This window comes from Mastomys coucha, unplaced genomic scaffold (assembly GCF_008632895.1).
Source record: "Mastomys coucha isolate ucsf_1 unplaced genomic scaffold, UCSF_Mcou_1 pScaffold8, whole genome shotgun sequence".
NCBI classification, from domain to species: Eukaryota; Metazoa; Chordata; class Mammalia; order Rodentia; family Muridae; genus Mastomys; species Mastomys coucha.
In genome coordinates, this window is record NW_022196914.1 from 32,173,107 (window position 1) to 32,189,315 (window position 16,209).

The following is a 16,209-nucleotide window of genomic DNA, read 5'->3' on the forward strand; positions in this document are numbered from 1 at the left end:
CAAGAGGTCAATTTGTAAATAAACTTTAATAATCAAACAATATAGAATTCCATTAGCCTTATTCATACATGTCAAGTGAAGTAGTGGACTATGAGCATGAAGTCTAGAACTATATGGGATGGAGGATAGAGGGTGAGGAATACCATGAGAGCTGGTGCATTACATTATTGACCCACTGGTAGGTTTGGTACAGTGTCCTAAAGGTAATCAGAGAACATCCATTTACATGCCTCTGTTTCAGAATGCTACCTTGTTCAAAGCTATAGCCCCTATTGAAAGAAGTACTCTCATAGTCACTCAAGAAATTTCCCCCTTAAATGTTTATTTTGTTTTCACAGAGTCCCATGCACCTAAGCGACCTGCTGCACATAGGCACACAAGCATGCCTGCATTCTTTGGCTGGTGATTTCCAGGAAACTGTTGTTAATTAAAGTTAACACAGGTGTATGATCAAACGATAACCTTGCTTATTCTTTGCATCTTGGATGAATTCCAAAGCAAGAACGTTTTAATACAGGGAATAATTAACCTGTCACCCGAGAAGCCTGGCTAGTTCAGCAAAACCTCCCAGCTGTGCACTCACAGAGCGGACAATGGGGCTAGACAGGCCAGACAGCCCTCCCTGCTGCATGCCACCTGCATGGAAAAGGGGCATCCCACAGATGTTATGAATCATCTCTGATTCCATCTAAAACATTCTTGGCTTTATAAACAAGAATGCTGTGGCTACCAGGAGATACTGAAGACGTCACCAAGGATAGGCGTGGATGGTGGGTGTCTAGCTTAGGCCCTGAGCCCACATGCCTTTGCTGAGTCAGTAACCAGCTTAGGAGAAACAGAAGCGGGGCCATTTTTAATGAAGACTTCCGTTTTGCTGATGCTGTGAGGAGCCCCTTGGGGTACACAGCATGCATCTGTGTGGGGTGACAAGAGGCCGCCCTGTGAGGAAAGGGTTTTCTTTAACTTATTGCCAACAAGACAGCATTAACTGAGATTAGTGTCCAGTAATGTGCTGTTTTCCAGGATCTCCAGGAAGAAGTAAAAAACCTATGTCTGAGCATTGTTGGGATTTCTAGAAGCAGGAAATGGCAAACTAAAACACCACAACACAGCACAATATGGTACAGTTCACCATCCATTTAAGAAACATGGTTGGTCTTCTGAAAAGCACAGACAGAAACTCATGGTGGCTGAAGACACATTGGTCCTTCATACTATCTGTGTTTTATGACAAATGCGTCCTCTGTTCTGTTTTCCTGTGAGTCCACATAAACAACAGGTCTCTGTCTGTCTGTCTGTCTGTCTGTCTGTCTGTCTGTCTGTTTCTCTTTCTCTCTCTGTCTCATACACACACATACATATACCACACAAGCCCCCTACCACATTTACAGTACACACACCACATACACACGCACCCACACACACAGATAAACAAACACCACATCTACACATGCAATGCATTCATACACATACCCCCCACTCACCACACACACATACCACCCTCACACACACCCCACACACATACCACCCCTGACTCACACCCATATACTACATGCACACATACCACACACACATACCACCCCCTCACCCCCACACACCACACACCACCATTAGAAATAAATGAAAAGAAATGAGTCATTTTAATCACAAAATGTGAAATCTTTCTTTTCCCAAGTAAGAGAGAAATAAAGAATATATAGAGCAATTGCTCTATACTAAGGAAAACCACAAGCAGCCTTTCACACTCATTTTCCTCCAGGGGAAAGAAAGCTGCTGCTTTTGAAGCTGGAATACCTGTTCATCTTCCAGCAGAATGAGTCCCACAATGACAATATTGATGTTTCCCCCAATTGTCCCATCCTTGAATAAGGCAGATACCTGAAACAGAAAAAAAATATATATATATATGCTTTAGCTGTGATCACATCCTCACCTAGCCATGGCCCAGCTTCTTGCCTGGAAGAGCAAACTGTAGTTCTTCAATGCCTGAGCTAGGTAAATATCATCCCCTTACATTTCTCATATAGTAAAGTTGTGGGACCCTAACATGGAAACTTGGAAGTCTATAGCTAAAGTTTGCATAGGAGGTGGCAGAGGAGGAGGAGGTCCACCGATTATCTAGCATGAAGGAGAAATAGGTTTTAAAATCCTCCTTGTCCTCCTCCTCCTCCTCCTCCTCCTCCTCCTCCTCCTCCTCCTCTTCTTCTTCTTCTTCTTCTTCTTCTTCGTCGTCGTCATTGTCATCATCATCAATGATCATCATCATCATCATCATCATCATCATCATCACAACAGTCTTGCTGTGTAGGCTAGTGGGCCTTTAACTTACACTCCATTATCTTCAGCTTCCTATGAGTACTGGCCTGTGCTACTGTGTGTTTCTAGAAGGATTATTTTGATGACATTGGGAAAAGCATATGCCAAGTGCACACTACAGGACTTCTAGAACCACAGGTGAGACACTCAGGGCAAAACCAGGAGGACACAACAGAAAGGAGGAATGGGCAGGGCAAGAGAATGAGTGGACAACATAGACACTGGGGACCAGGGTACCAATTCACAAAAACAAGGGTTAGGAGCAGAGGCAGTGTGGCAACCATGGGAGCCTGAGAGAACCCTTTGCTGCCAAAGTAAGGAACTTTTGGAACACCTCTACAGAAAACAGGCAAATGGCAGCTACCACTGACCAGGGATGCAGAGACATGACACTCTCCACAGGAAACAGCTTCAGAGCCAGGTGCTCAGGGAGGAGAGACACACAATGAAATTTTTTGATGGGAGAGAGAGAGAATTTGGAGTTACTGTGAGGAGTGAGACATATTTAGGGAACTCTGGGGGAATCACAGATTCATCTGGGGTACTCAGGTCACAGATGTCAAAATACACATTTGAAACACTGTCATTAACTCTTTTTCTGACATGTGGGCACCTCAGTTTTTCTCTGTGATGAGGATTTATCCCACAGGTGGCAGGTGCAGAGCACTGCTCCTGGGTGCTCAGTAACTCCCACAGGTGTTCCTTATACAAAGACACGCTTCATCTGGGAAGATATTCCAAAATAAGAGTTTCTCAGTTTCTGCAGATAGTTTAAATCCAATACCTGAATATTAACATTCCATAAAATATGGGCATTATCTGCACCTCACATTGCATTATCTACATTTCTCGTTGCATCTTAAAATGATAAGGGTTTATTGTGTCAAAGTGTGTAAATGTCCTGGTGAGATTTCTAGGGTCTGGAGATATCAGTGAACCCTAAATGCCTAAGAAATAAACTAAGTTGCAGGGATGACCTAATTACTTTCTCCCCATTTCATTCTCCAAAGATCTGAAAATTCACCTTTTATTTGAAAATTAGTAAAATGAGTTTCTTATATTAAGACTCAGCTACACAAATGAGGAATGAAGTATGTATTGTCACATACACAGAGAGACACACATGTACAAGCACATATACATGAACATATACATATAATGCACACAAGGACACATGGACACATAATCACACACACAATACAGAGACAGACACACACATGCACACACATATGCACAAACAGATGCATACTTGCATGCACATACACAAGCATACACACAGAGGCATACATACACACATACACACAGGTGCACACATACATACACACACACAGAGGCACACACATACATACACACTCAGGTACACAGAGGCATACAAAGGCACACACACAGAGGCATACATACACACATACACACAAAAGTGCATACACATGGGCACACACGCACGCACACACTAGCCCTACCATGTTGAGAATGGTGAGGACGTAGGTCGTAATGTTTTCATGGCCATGGCTTTGCATCATCTTTCTGTCAACCACCACCAGTGTCTCTACATTCAACTCTTCATTTCTGTGGGATTTTAGGAGTGAGCGCTTGTGTCGGGAGCTGGGCTTGTACTCATCAGGCAAGATGTAGAGATCATGGTTGGGAGGCTGGGGCATGTCTATGGAGGAACATGTAGAGAGCAAGCTAAAGCAAATAGAAACCAGAAGCATAGCTGACCCTACAGAAATGTCTGAGAAAGGAATGTTCATGCTGAGTAAGGTGACCCTGAGTTTAACAACAGCTTGGGCTACATAAAAAGACACCAAAGCATGGTAATAGGATTCTCATATTAGAAGAACACAGAACTGCCCAGCTTTTGAAATACAAGACATGTTTTAGTCACTTTCTAAATTTACATGACGTTCATATACAATCTGGGTATCTTGGAAACCATTTCCAGAACTAACTTCCCATTGTTTTGTTCTGATTTAAAATGAGAGGTGAACCCTAGCATCTAAAATGAGCATGTCCTAGGGCCAATGGCACAAGGACTTGCAGAGCGGGGCTCCTCCACACTGTTATTGATGGAGTAGCAAACAGCACAGGGCCAACAGCACAGCCATTGGCACCATCTTACGTTCCTTTCACAGTTGACACTGTTGTCTGGACATAGCTAATTTTCCAATACTCTTCCCAGTCAATCATACACTGTTGGTGGCAGCTGCACTCAGTGGGTGCTACACATTCTAACAAACTCCCCTGTATACTTAGCAGATTTAATTATAGAGCAATCAATCTGTACTCTGCCCTCATGGAACGTTAACACTATATTGAAAACAATTTAACTCTAGAAGGTGGCTAAGAAAACACAGGACCATTTCATGGGAAAGCATACTCCAATCGCCACCTGGGGACATGAACCTTCAACTGGACAAGCTTCCCCAAGGAATCTGCTATGAACATACACCTCCCTGCTTGACTGGTGCTCACATCCAAAGCACTTTAACTCTTTTGGTTTGTTGGTCAGTTGGAATTAAAATCTGAATCCAGAAATGGTCCAATATCTAAAACTATCTTACTTTAAACATGAAGCACACGTAGAAATCCCATCTTGTATCCTTGTGATAAGTCAACCTGATACCTACATACCCCGAGAATATTCTCTAGAATCACCCCAAGGATACATATTAAGGCACGTGGGCAACAATGAATTTCCTGTTCAGGTTTGGAATCCATCCCCAGGGTAGTTCATTATGTGTACACAACTCAAAATAGGATGACAGGTAAAGTTTCCCATCTCAAGTATTCTGAGGGAAATGTAACTTGTATCTCAAACCTAAGCAAGCCCTCACTGAGGCTGACCAAAGCATTATTAGTTATTAGCATTGTAACTTGCAAATGAATGCAAACCCTTAGGAGCTATCCTGGGTCACTCACTAGGCCTCTATATGAGCTACTGTATGAAATGCTGTGGGACCTGAGGCAGGGCAGTAATTGAAGACAACTGCTAGCTTTTCTCCAGAAAGTGTTAGAAAGTAATTCAGATATGTGTGGTGTGGTCTTAGATCCTTTGGTCTTAACCCCAAGTGGTGGGAAAATGTTTTCTAACAAAAGGAGGATGAATCAATGGGCATGGCAATTGTATCTCCAGAGCTGACTACCTGGGCAGAAAGTCCTGAAGGCTATGTATCACACTGGCCAGAGCTCTTAAAAGCTCTTAGTGCAAACACAATGTGCCTCAGGTCAGTGATTTCCAAGACCCCTGGAAAAATGAGTCCAGCTAACCCCATATCAGTGGATGCCCATGGCTGAGATGATGACACCCCATTTCCTTCATCAACCATAGCTCCAGTTTCAGCATCTGCTTTAACGAATCATCTGCATTGCTTACTTGTTTCTGACAGATGCCTCAGGGAGTATGGAGAACACACTCACGGTTTTTGCACACAGGTGTTCTAATAGAGGCAGCTTTTATATGAGTGAGACCCATATAGAAGAACAGGACCCCACTAACAAGTCCGGGACCTATTACACAAGGAGCCAAGCAAGCAAAAGACACATCCCGCTGAGTTGGATTCAATCTGAGATCTCCAGCTCTGTCTGAACACAGCCCCTGTATTTTGTTCCCAGAATAAAATGGGTTCAGACACTGCAAAGCCTCTGATATCTCAGTGACACTCGATCCTTCATTGAGTATGACTGTGTTCACCCATTCCCTAAAATTTACCAAGATCCACAGAGCATCTGCCAGGTTCCTCCCTTCTGCTTCCAAGAGGTAGATAAAGCCATTATCAGAGGCAGAGAAGGCTGGGACTAAAGGCCTAGGCTTCCTTTGTGCTCTCTGGGAAGGGCTAATCAGATGGTACCTGGGCACTCAGGCAAAGAGAGACTCCAGAGAACTGCGGTTTCCTGCATCAGAAGAGCTATATAACATGCAAACAAGGGCCCTCACTTGTGGATCAGGACAAGAAGACTCTCCAAAGCCTCGCTGACAAATTGCAGGTGAGTGCTTTCCTGCTCTTGCCTCTTTGATGTAGTGGTGTCAAGCTTCAAATATGCATAAAAATAAGTTACCTCAGCAGGAAAAGTATGTGAGCTTTAATATGTCTAAACCTCAAGTATAGAGTTACTGGGGAGCAGGGGGATGCCAGGGCGTTTTTTAAAAAAGATGTCTGGCAGGTTCTATACTTCTGAGAAGCGTGTCATTTAATCTGTGCAAGGACGAGCTTTTTAAAAAAGTCATCTGCTACATTCATCCACTACCCATGATAGATATAATACTACCACCGGAGTCACCCCCGATGTCATCAGGGACAGAACGTTTTACCTTGTCAGACATGCTTTCAATGAATTAAAATTGTCCCACTATCTTATCTAATTATGCAAATCATTAAATGCACAAAATTGCCCTTACATACATTTCTTGCGTCTTCCACAGAAATGCTGCTTTTGTGAGAGGCCAAGATGGAAGTGGAAGTTTTCACGGCGAAGGTGCCGTCTTGCCAGGTCTCGCTTCCGGGTGATCATCAGGACTTCATTTTCTCTAGGAGCCTGGTGCTCTGTGGATCTCTTGTACAGAACATGGGAGGGAGAGCTGTCCTGTGCAGACCCGTTCAGTTTGTTTGTTAGGTGTGGAGGCAGTGGCTTCAAGAAATAATCAGCGTCTTTTGTTCTTATCATGCCTAACTGGAGAAAAGGAGAGGAAGAGAGAAAACAAAACTGATCTATCCAAAAATAGACATGACACTAGTTCTCTACTTTGGATTTGCTATCATTCCTCCTCCGCTATGGCTGCCCTGACTCTGGAACCTGGTGAAAGAAGGGTTCAATAATAGCCTGAGCCTAGGAGGAAGTGTAACAAGGTTACTATAAGAGCCTTCTTCTCATTTGTATCTTCCTAGGAGCATGTATCCTGACTTAGAGATGACTGGGAGCGATGAGGCTCACAACACAGCAAAGGCAGAGAATTTAAGCCACAATTACTTAAGTCTGGAGAAACCATGTGCACAGGGCTAGATATTGATATTGGCAGGTGGTCTCAGTAGGGAGAAGAAATTAAAATCTTAATAATTTCCAAAAGTCTATTCCAGTGAACTTCAAATTTTTAATAGCATGTGATACATTCCAGAATGTACGTTAACAAAATTAATCTAGAACAAGTTGTGATGATTTCCTTTAGAACAAAGGAAAATCCTCCTAAATAAGATCTTATAGGAAACAAGAGAGAAGTGTTTTCTATGAAAACAATAAAATGCCTATACAGCATGACTGAACAAGAAAAATAACCTTTACGATATGTTGAAGAGACAAATTGAGAGACTATTTTTAACCTTTTAGAATGTCAAATACTTGAAGTCTGATAGCACAGCTATAAAAATGTGGACAAACAGTTGAAAGTGGGTCACACCCAGGAGTCATGCTCCATGGCTATCCAGCATGTGAAGATTATAAACACACCACTCCACTCTAGGAGTTAAGTCTTGACTGTCCCTGCCAAATATTTATTGTGAGCTGTTTTTGTTTTATTTATTTATTTATTTATTTATTTATTTATTAGATATTTTCTTTATTTACATTTCAAATGTTATCCCCTTACCTGGTTTCCCCCTCTTAAAGTCCCCTATCCCCTCCCTGATTTTCCTGCTCACCAACCCACCCAATTCCAGCTTCCTGGCCTTGGCATTTCCCTACACTGGGGCATCGAGCCCTCATAGGACCAAGGGCCTCTCCTCCCATTGATGACTAACGGCGCCATCCTCTGCTACATACGCAGCTGGAGTCATGGGTCCCTCCATGTGTACTCTTTGGTCGGTGGTTTAGTCTCTAGGAATTCCAGGGGTACTGGTTGGTTCATAATAGATAATGGAAAGATAATTCACCACAGTCTAGTGAGGTACCCCAGATGCAAGGATAGTTCAATATATACTACTTAATAACTTCACAACAGAATAACAAAAGCCAAAAGAAAATGTGTATCACACAGATGCAGGAGAGGCACTGGAGAAGACTCAGTGTCCTTTTAGGATGAAATCACTGAATATATTAGATGTGAAAGAATAAGCCCTGACATAATAATGGTCTATTCAAGCACAGACCTAGTGTCATTATTCTCATTGGAGAAATGATAAAACTGTGTGTGCACTATGATTTGCAGTAAGGCCGGGGGCCATCTTAGCACTTCTACTCAATAAATCATTGGCAATCTTAGAGCCATAAAGCAAGAGAAAGAAATCAAGGACATTTAAATGGGACAGGAGAAAATCACCTTGCTATGTGATAGAACACAGTGGCCTCAGTTTCCCCTTTGCCTACTCACCCTCTTTATCAAAAGCTATACAGAGAAAAGGCTCAGAGTCCATCAGAAATATTAGGATGAGCAAATTCGGCAAAGTTGCAAGTACAAAGCAACACAGGAAAATCAGTAGCAGTGGAGAAAGGGTCTAACGGGTCTAAGAAAATAAGGACAATGGTTGTTTACAATAGATATGAATGGAAAGAAATGTAGAAACAGGTTCAGTCCATATTTCAAAAGCTCCTCACAAGGAGAGTTACCACTTGCTGGTGGGAGAACAAAAGGCAACATGAAGAAAAGTCTCATTAAGGTTCATGGCCACTGAAGAATATTCAAAATGCCTTCTACCTTGTATTGGTATGTGGGAATTTTGTACTGTGACTCTGCTGTTGCTATTCAAGCTTATTTTGAAGATCAGTACATACTGGAATAAGTGGACACCTGGCTAAGTTTGTCTGTGATTTCAGGAGCCTGTGATCCATTTTCACAGGCGCTGGGGGCAGGGAGTCTCTCACACGGATGCCCACCAAATGTGCTGCCAGGCTGTTCACTGAGTTTTAAGATTTACACAGGCTTGGTTGACAGGCATGGAGAAACATTCTCTAGATATTGGGAGCAGGCCAATTTCCGTTGTAGGGAATGGTGATTTGGAGTGGGAGGTCTAACAGAAAGCACAGGCTTCTCACACTAGGGAAGTTAAGCATTAGCCATAGAACTCCCTTTGGGGAAGCAGACCTAAACAAAGGAAAACTTGGTTCAATTATCAGCGAAGCCATCAGGACCATGGGGGGTTGGCCTCCTGGGGCCCAGATTCCTGCAAGGTCTGGGAGGTGGCAAAGTTTTCAATGTCTAATCTGAACCAGGCAGAGCAAGAACAGGTTACCACCCATGAGAAACCATTTCAGCCTTCTGGAACTTTCAGCTGAAAGGGGGCTATATTTTGAAGTTCTACCTGGAAACAGCCACGTTTAGAATTCCATTGCAGCCCCAGCCAGCTGAGTTTCATTTTTGTGGTATTTTAGTGGACCCAGAAGTAACATATGCAATCACAAAGGTGTTCAGCTCTGTGTACTACTCAGATTGGTTTTCCATATTATTGAAGGCAACCAGTGAGGCCAGACTTTTGGCTACTTTGTGGGTTCTGTTTAATTCCACCCTTCCCCAACCCCGTCTTCTTACACCCTTTCAACCACCTAACACTGGATAGGAGAGTAAAACGGATAGAGGGAAAAGGGGGTGACATCATCACTACTTCCTGCTATTAGGGGCATCAATATCTAGTTTCTTCTCATTTCTTTTTGCATATCTACTTAACAAACTGTTATCAATTACAACCAACAGCAACCAGCCAACAATCCGCCAACAATGACCAACTCTGTCTCTTGGGGACCTAGCCTTTACATAGCCTCTGAAAATTTCCCAGAATTCCAAACATCACATAATCACAGAAACTACCTACAGCTGGCAAAACCATGCCTCTTCAAGAGCACAAGGCAAATCATAGTCAGCTGCTGGGGACAATCTGAAGTACCCTCATAGCCTACACCTGGGATTAAAATAAAAACACTTTCTTATATTTCTGTGTTTTTAAAGAAATGAATGTTCTCAGTACAAACCAGCTTATGTAAATATTAAATTTGAAAAAAGAAATTACAGTCTACATTTATAAGTTTTCTCATTTGTGAATGATCCTTTGCTTTCTAGAACTACCCCTTAGAATAAAAGATCCTCAAATCCTTACAACCCAGCACAGAAGTTCCTTTGCCCCTCCAAAAAGCCAGGGGTGGGTCTAAGGTAGGCGCCCAAGCTTTTATTTTGTGGTTCTAACATTTATTTGCTGTGTGAACTTCGATGATTTGTTCAGCTTCTCCTTAATATTTTGTATCTAGTAGGTAGACACAAAGATAGTTACCTGTTTGAAAAACCTAGCTCTTTATTGCAAAACACAGATTCTAGCAAAGAGTCAGGAGAAGATGGCTGGACTAATGAAACAAAGAACAAGATGTACTATCCTTCATCCCTGATGATCTCAGATTCTCTTCTAGTGACTCCAGGGTTTCCTAACACTTTTCCAGTCCCTCTGGAGCCCGCACTTTTATAGCATCTAATACCACAATCATCCTCCATATGACTTTGTTCTGGGCTCATTCTAGGTTCCTTGTGTGAAGTCTTTGTGTTCTTTGATGTCTTTCTAGATTAATACCAGTTTCAAGTTGTTCTTTGTGACTAGACTAATAAAATTCTCACTCAGATGATGGAGTCCTGAGACAGCAGGAGGAATGTATGGAGTTTTACTAACCAAGAACCCAAGCATCACATTCATTTAATCAATAACTTAATTTGTTATGATACTTTCTATGTAAATAAGTTTCAATTTCACTAAACAGTAACTGATAAAATGATACTTTGGTATGCAAGAAAATCAGTGGATGAGGAAATATTTTAAGAAGTTTCTCTACAATTTGTGTGCTTGCTATCTTATATATATAAAAAAGAATGGGTAAATCATGAAAGACGAATGTCTTAGACAGAGAAATCCCTGTCTAAGTGTTTTTTTTTCTGAACCAAGAGAACTTATTTGGAAACTTACAAAATATCTACTGCATACCTACCTACACCTCCTCCTCTCAGTGGTGTTAGAGGGTGGATTATTAACCAAGCTTCAGCAGAGGTTGGTACCTCCCAAGAGTGTATACCTCCCAGAGCCTGTACCTTACAGCTGGCCAGTCCTGTCAGTTATTGTCACAGGAAATTTAGTAGTCTCCAGATGTCCCCATAAGGGAGGGAAGGTCACAGGCATGTAAACATATAGGCTGCTGCTCCTCAGTCATGTAAGCAGATTACTAATGTGTCAAAGCAGAATGCCACTCTGTCCTATTTGCTATTCACAATTAGAAGATGTTTTTTATGACCAGTGCACTTGCTGACTACAGACATAGGTATGGACACATAAGGTATCCATGTAAGTTACATGCCCAAACATACATGGAAATGGCAGTATATCCAACCAATGAGCCACCTCTCCTGCAGTGTGATAGAGTTCCAGAATGAGCACACTCTACGTTCATCTCTGATGACATGTGCCCTTTCAAGAGAGCTGTCTACCCAGAGGTACAGTGAAGAAAGGATTGTGTTCAACATAAAACTAGGAGTCTTTAGCTCCTAAATGACCCTACTGAACATGTCTCTTCTTTTCAAAAGCATGATCTGAGACACAACTTTATACTCATTTCAGGAGCTCTTAGTGACACTTCAGAAACACAACAGCCTCAGTATCCAACAAGTGTTTATCAAAGCCCAACTGCTCACTATTTCCTCATAACTTCAGGATCAAAATGAACCTGGCCCAAGACCAGCCCATCACTTGCCACATCTGCTCCAAACCACAGTCGGTTTTGTTCCAAGATGACATATGATGGTTTGAAAATACAAATTCAGCCAAAGTCATTGTAAAAGCTAAATGAGCCCAAATGCTTGCCATCTCCCCAAGGCATCTCGGGTTGGATTCCTTTTCTCTTACCATCATACCTGGCTAAAGCTCTGCACTTTCTCAATGCTGTTGTCTCAGACAATGAGCTGATGTGCTGCTCAAAAGGACCATGGTCATCCTAAACCCAAAAACAAACCTGGGCCTCGGTGTTTCTGTGATTTACTCAGGTCTACACTTTGTTCTGGGACACTTTCCAATAGCTTGTCTGTAAACGTGAAACACTAATATTTTGACACTTGACACCTTGACAAGGTTCCTAGCTCAAGTTTAATCTTTTTAGTTACAGTCTTACTCATGTCACCAAATGCAATGAAGAGGACTGAACCCAGGTTTCTCACACACTTGTGTTACTGTTGCAGTGACACCAGACCACACCTCCAGCACTTGGAGCATGATTTCTGGGATATAGGAAAGAGAAAGGGAAGGAAACCCATAGGAAGAGAAGCATACATGTAGGGTATCATCTGTCAGCTGATTGATAATACTCACAGAGCCATATAACCCTACTCCTTTCAAGGAAACCTCCATAGGGCTCTTCTCCAGAAGAGCTAACAACTACATTCCCCTGTTAAATTCTGGGTAGTTTCTCCCATGCTATGCAGTGCTCATCTCAGAGCTAAAGCTACACAGGCTTTGGATATGCTTTATGGCATTGGTAACCCTGGAGGACACAGAACTGTCATTTCTCTGGACAACGGAAAGACACACTATTATTGTCTGGTTGTGCTAAATTACTGTCCTCCTAAAAAGGTTTATTCCAGAACATTCTAGATTCTATACAATCTTTGGATATTCTGAAGCATTATTACTCTTTTTGTCTTAAAGATTCATCATTGTAGCTTCAAGTGCATAATACCACAAACATGGAACTCTCTGGATGTTGTCCTTAAGACTCAAGAAGCTCTCTTGTTGTCAGCTTTGAGTACTAAGGTTCTCCACTCAGGCCTTTCTTGACATATTCTATGACATAATAGAAGCAGGGACCCAATGTACAGCTAAAAGTTTAATGGGACTGATGTTTGTGATGCTCAGTAATATTCTGGGTAAAGAGCTAGAGTGACTTGCTAGGACTGAGCTCTTCTCCCTTAGTTCTTGCTCTCCAAGAACAGGCTGACTTACATGTGAGTTTGAGCTCACATCAGAATATACTCAGTACCACATTTTTTCTCTCTGAATAAGCATGCCCAGAGGAAATGCATTATCAATGGGGCTTGGTCATGGGATACACTAATGTACCATGTGTGCAGTTCTGGGTGTCAACTACTTGAAGTGAATGACAACCAGAGATGTGGTACCTTCTGTAAGACAGAACATGGTCAAATTTTGGAGTTCAGGTTTAGAAACTCCACTTACATGTACAAAAGCCTCACTTATAGGCAAAAGTAGTCTATCAGTGGTGTGATGGGAATATTGGGTCTACCATCTGAGTAAATCTATTAAGTTTATACTTTTTATTTGATTCAGAATACAGACAGTTTATTCCAGAACATTTAGGTTAGCCCAAGTCACAACATTCTATCCGTTCTCAGGCAGATTATTAATTTGTAAATCATTTACTTTCTATACTTTTACTAGGTAACATAAATGAAAATAAACAGATATAAACATGACTTTGTCTTTGATGCCTTCCACCTGACTGACAGGGAGTGTGATAGTTCTATGACATATTTACTATTTCTGTCCATATAACAAATAAATAAGGTGAGAATTGGTGTTTCTATTTAAAGAAATGGGCATTCGGCAGTCAGTCTCACAACACCTAAAGGAAACTCCACTCCCAGGTGCTCCAGCACACCCAGGATCAGAGGATCAGACGTGAGGAGGACACAACTTCAGTCCCAACACTGGGAGTAACCCAGACCAGCAGAATCCAGGCACACAGGAACTCTGCCAGCCCAGTGGCATGGGTTCTTTCCAGTCTGTCTGGGCTGGTGCTCTGAGCAGACCTTGGGTGCAAATTTTGCAGCCAGTCCCACAACACCTAGAGGAAGCTCGACTTCCTGGTGCTCTAACAGGCCCAGGATCACAGGATTCCATAATCACAGGATCACAGAGACAGCTTGATTCTGAGGAGTTCTGACACAACCAGAATCACAGGTAGGACATGCCCCATTTGGCCAGGGCAGATAGCACTAGAGATAACCAGAAGACCAGAAGCAAGTTTAAGAACATAAGCAACAGAAAACAAGATTACTTAGCATCATCAGACCCCAGTTCTCCAGCCATAGCAAATCCTGGACACACTATCACACCAGAAAAGCAAGATTCAGATCTAAAATCACTTCTCTCAAGGATGATACAGGACTTTAAGAAGGACATAAATAACTCCCTCAAAGAAATACAGGAGAACACAGGTAAACAGCTAGAAGCAATTCAAGAGGAAACACAAAAATCCCTTAAAGAATTACAGGAAAACACAATCAAACAGGTGAAGGAATGAACAAAACCATCCAGGATCTAAAAATGGAAATAAAAACAATAAAGAAATCACAAAGGGAGACAACCCTGGAGTTAGAAAAATGTAATAAAGAGATAAGGAGTCATGCAAGAATCACTAACAGAATACAAGAGAGAAGAGAAAATGTCAGGGGGCAGAAGACACCTTAGAAAACTTTGACACAACAGTCAAAGAAAATGCAAAAAGCAAAAATATCCTAATGCAAAACATCTAGGAAATTCAGGACACAATGAGGAGATCAAACCTAAGGATAATAGGTATAGAAGTGAGTAAGACTCTCAACTTAAAGGGCCAATAAATATCTTCAACAAAATTATAGGAGAAAACTTCCCTAACCTAAAGAAAGAGATGCCTATGAACATACAAGAAGCCTAGAGAACTCCAAATAGACTGGACCAGAAAAGAAATTCCTTCCATCACATAATAATCAAAACACCAAATGCATTAAACAAAGAAAGAATTTTAAAAGCAGTAAGGGAAACGAGTCAAGTAACATGTAAAAGGCAGGCCTATCAGAATTACACTGGACTTCTCACCAAAGACTATGAAAGCTAGAAGATCCTGGGCAGATGTCATACAGACCCTAAGAGAACACAAATGCCAGCTCAGGCTACTATACTCAGCAAAACTCTCAATTACCACAGATGGAGAAACCAAGATATTCTATGACAAAACGAAATTTACACATCTTTCCACAAATCCAGCCCTACAAAGGATAATAGATGGAAAACACCAACATAAGGAGCAAAACTACACCCTAGAAGAAGCAAGAAAGTAATCTTTCAACAAACCCACACAACTTAATTCCACCTCTAACAACAAAAATAACAGGAAGTAACAATTACTTTTTCTTAATATCTTAATATGAAAATTAATATTACCAACATATCCTAATCAATTGAAATCCAAAAATATGAGGAATTAGAAATTTGTTGGCTGTCATCCAGTGGTCTCTCTAATTTGGTAACTGGAGAAATAGGTCCAATACTGTACCATCCATATGCACTTTCTGCTTGTTGGTACATGACAGTGTCTTTCTGGGTTCCACGTAATGGTCTTGAAATCAGGCTTTTCCTATCTCAGCCTCTCTATTAGGAAAATTGTTTATTTGATGTTCTTACACTACACTATGGTTTTCAGAACAGCTTACATATTTCAAAAGTTTATAGGGCCAAAAGAAACATAGATAATTATCCCGGGAGGTGGCTTGTAAGAGAACAATAAAGAGTGAGACTGAATGATTTGCTTGATGTTTGTAACTATTGTATCAAGTTTGAAGAAAATGACTTCATAAGTTAATCTTTCTCTGAGATGAATGCTTTTCAAAATCACCACAGCCAATGAACCAGATTCTTACCTTCACCTAATGTCTGTGCCACCCTCCAAGCAGAACCATTGTTCATTGAAACAGTTGATGAATGACTTCATGGATAGACCATCTTAATACACACACCATTTCTTAAATGAATGTAACATGTTCTCTGTGGGCTGAGAGTGAAAACAATCACTCAAGCCAAATAGCTTTGACCATAACAGGAAATCTGTATCCAAAAATCATATCTACAATTCATTCCTTGGTGCAGCAAAACTGTCAATTCTCAATTTAGCTACAATGGAGGTAAAATCCTTTGGTGATGTGAGGGTCATTGAAGTACAGCCTTATTACAATAA

General features: G+C 41.5%; 1 protein-coding gene across 1 annotated transcript in view; it reads right to left on the reverse strand.

Annotated features, from left to right (window-relative positions):
* Adamts16 (ADAM metallopeptidase with thrombospondin type 1 motif 16) overlaps positions 1-16,209 on the reverse strand; it is a 118,336-nt gene that overhangs the window by 71,289 nt on the left and 30,838 nt on the right. The window contains exons 4-6 of the mRNA XM_031360307.1: positions 6,717-6,984; positions 3,777-3,976; positions 1,795-1,878 (exon numbers count right to left, since the gene is read on the reverse strand). Coding sequence (XP_031216167.1) covers positions 1,795-1,878; positions 3,777-3,976; positions 6,717-6,984 — 552 coding nt within the window. The remainder of the gene's footprint in view (positions 1-1,794; positions 1,879-3,776; positions 3,977-6,716; positions 6,985-16,209) is intronic.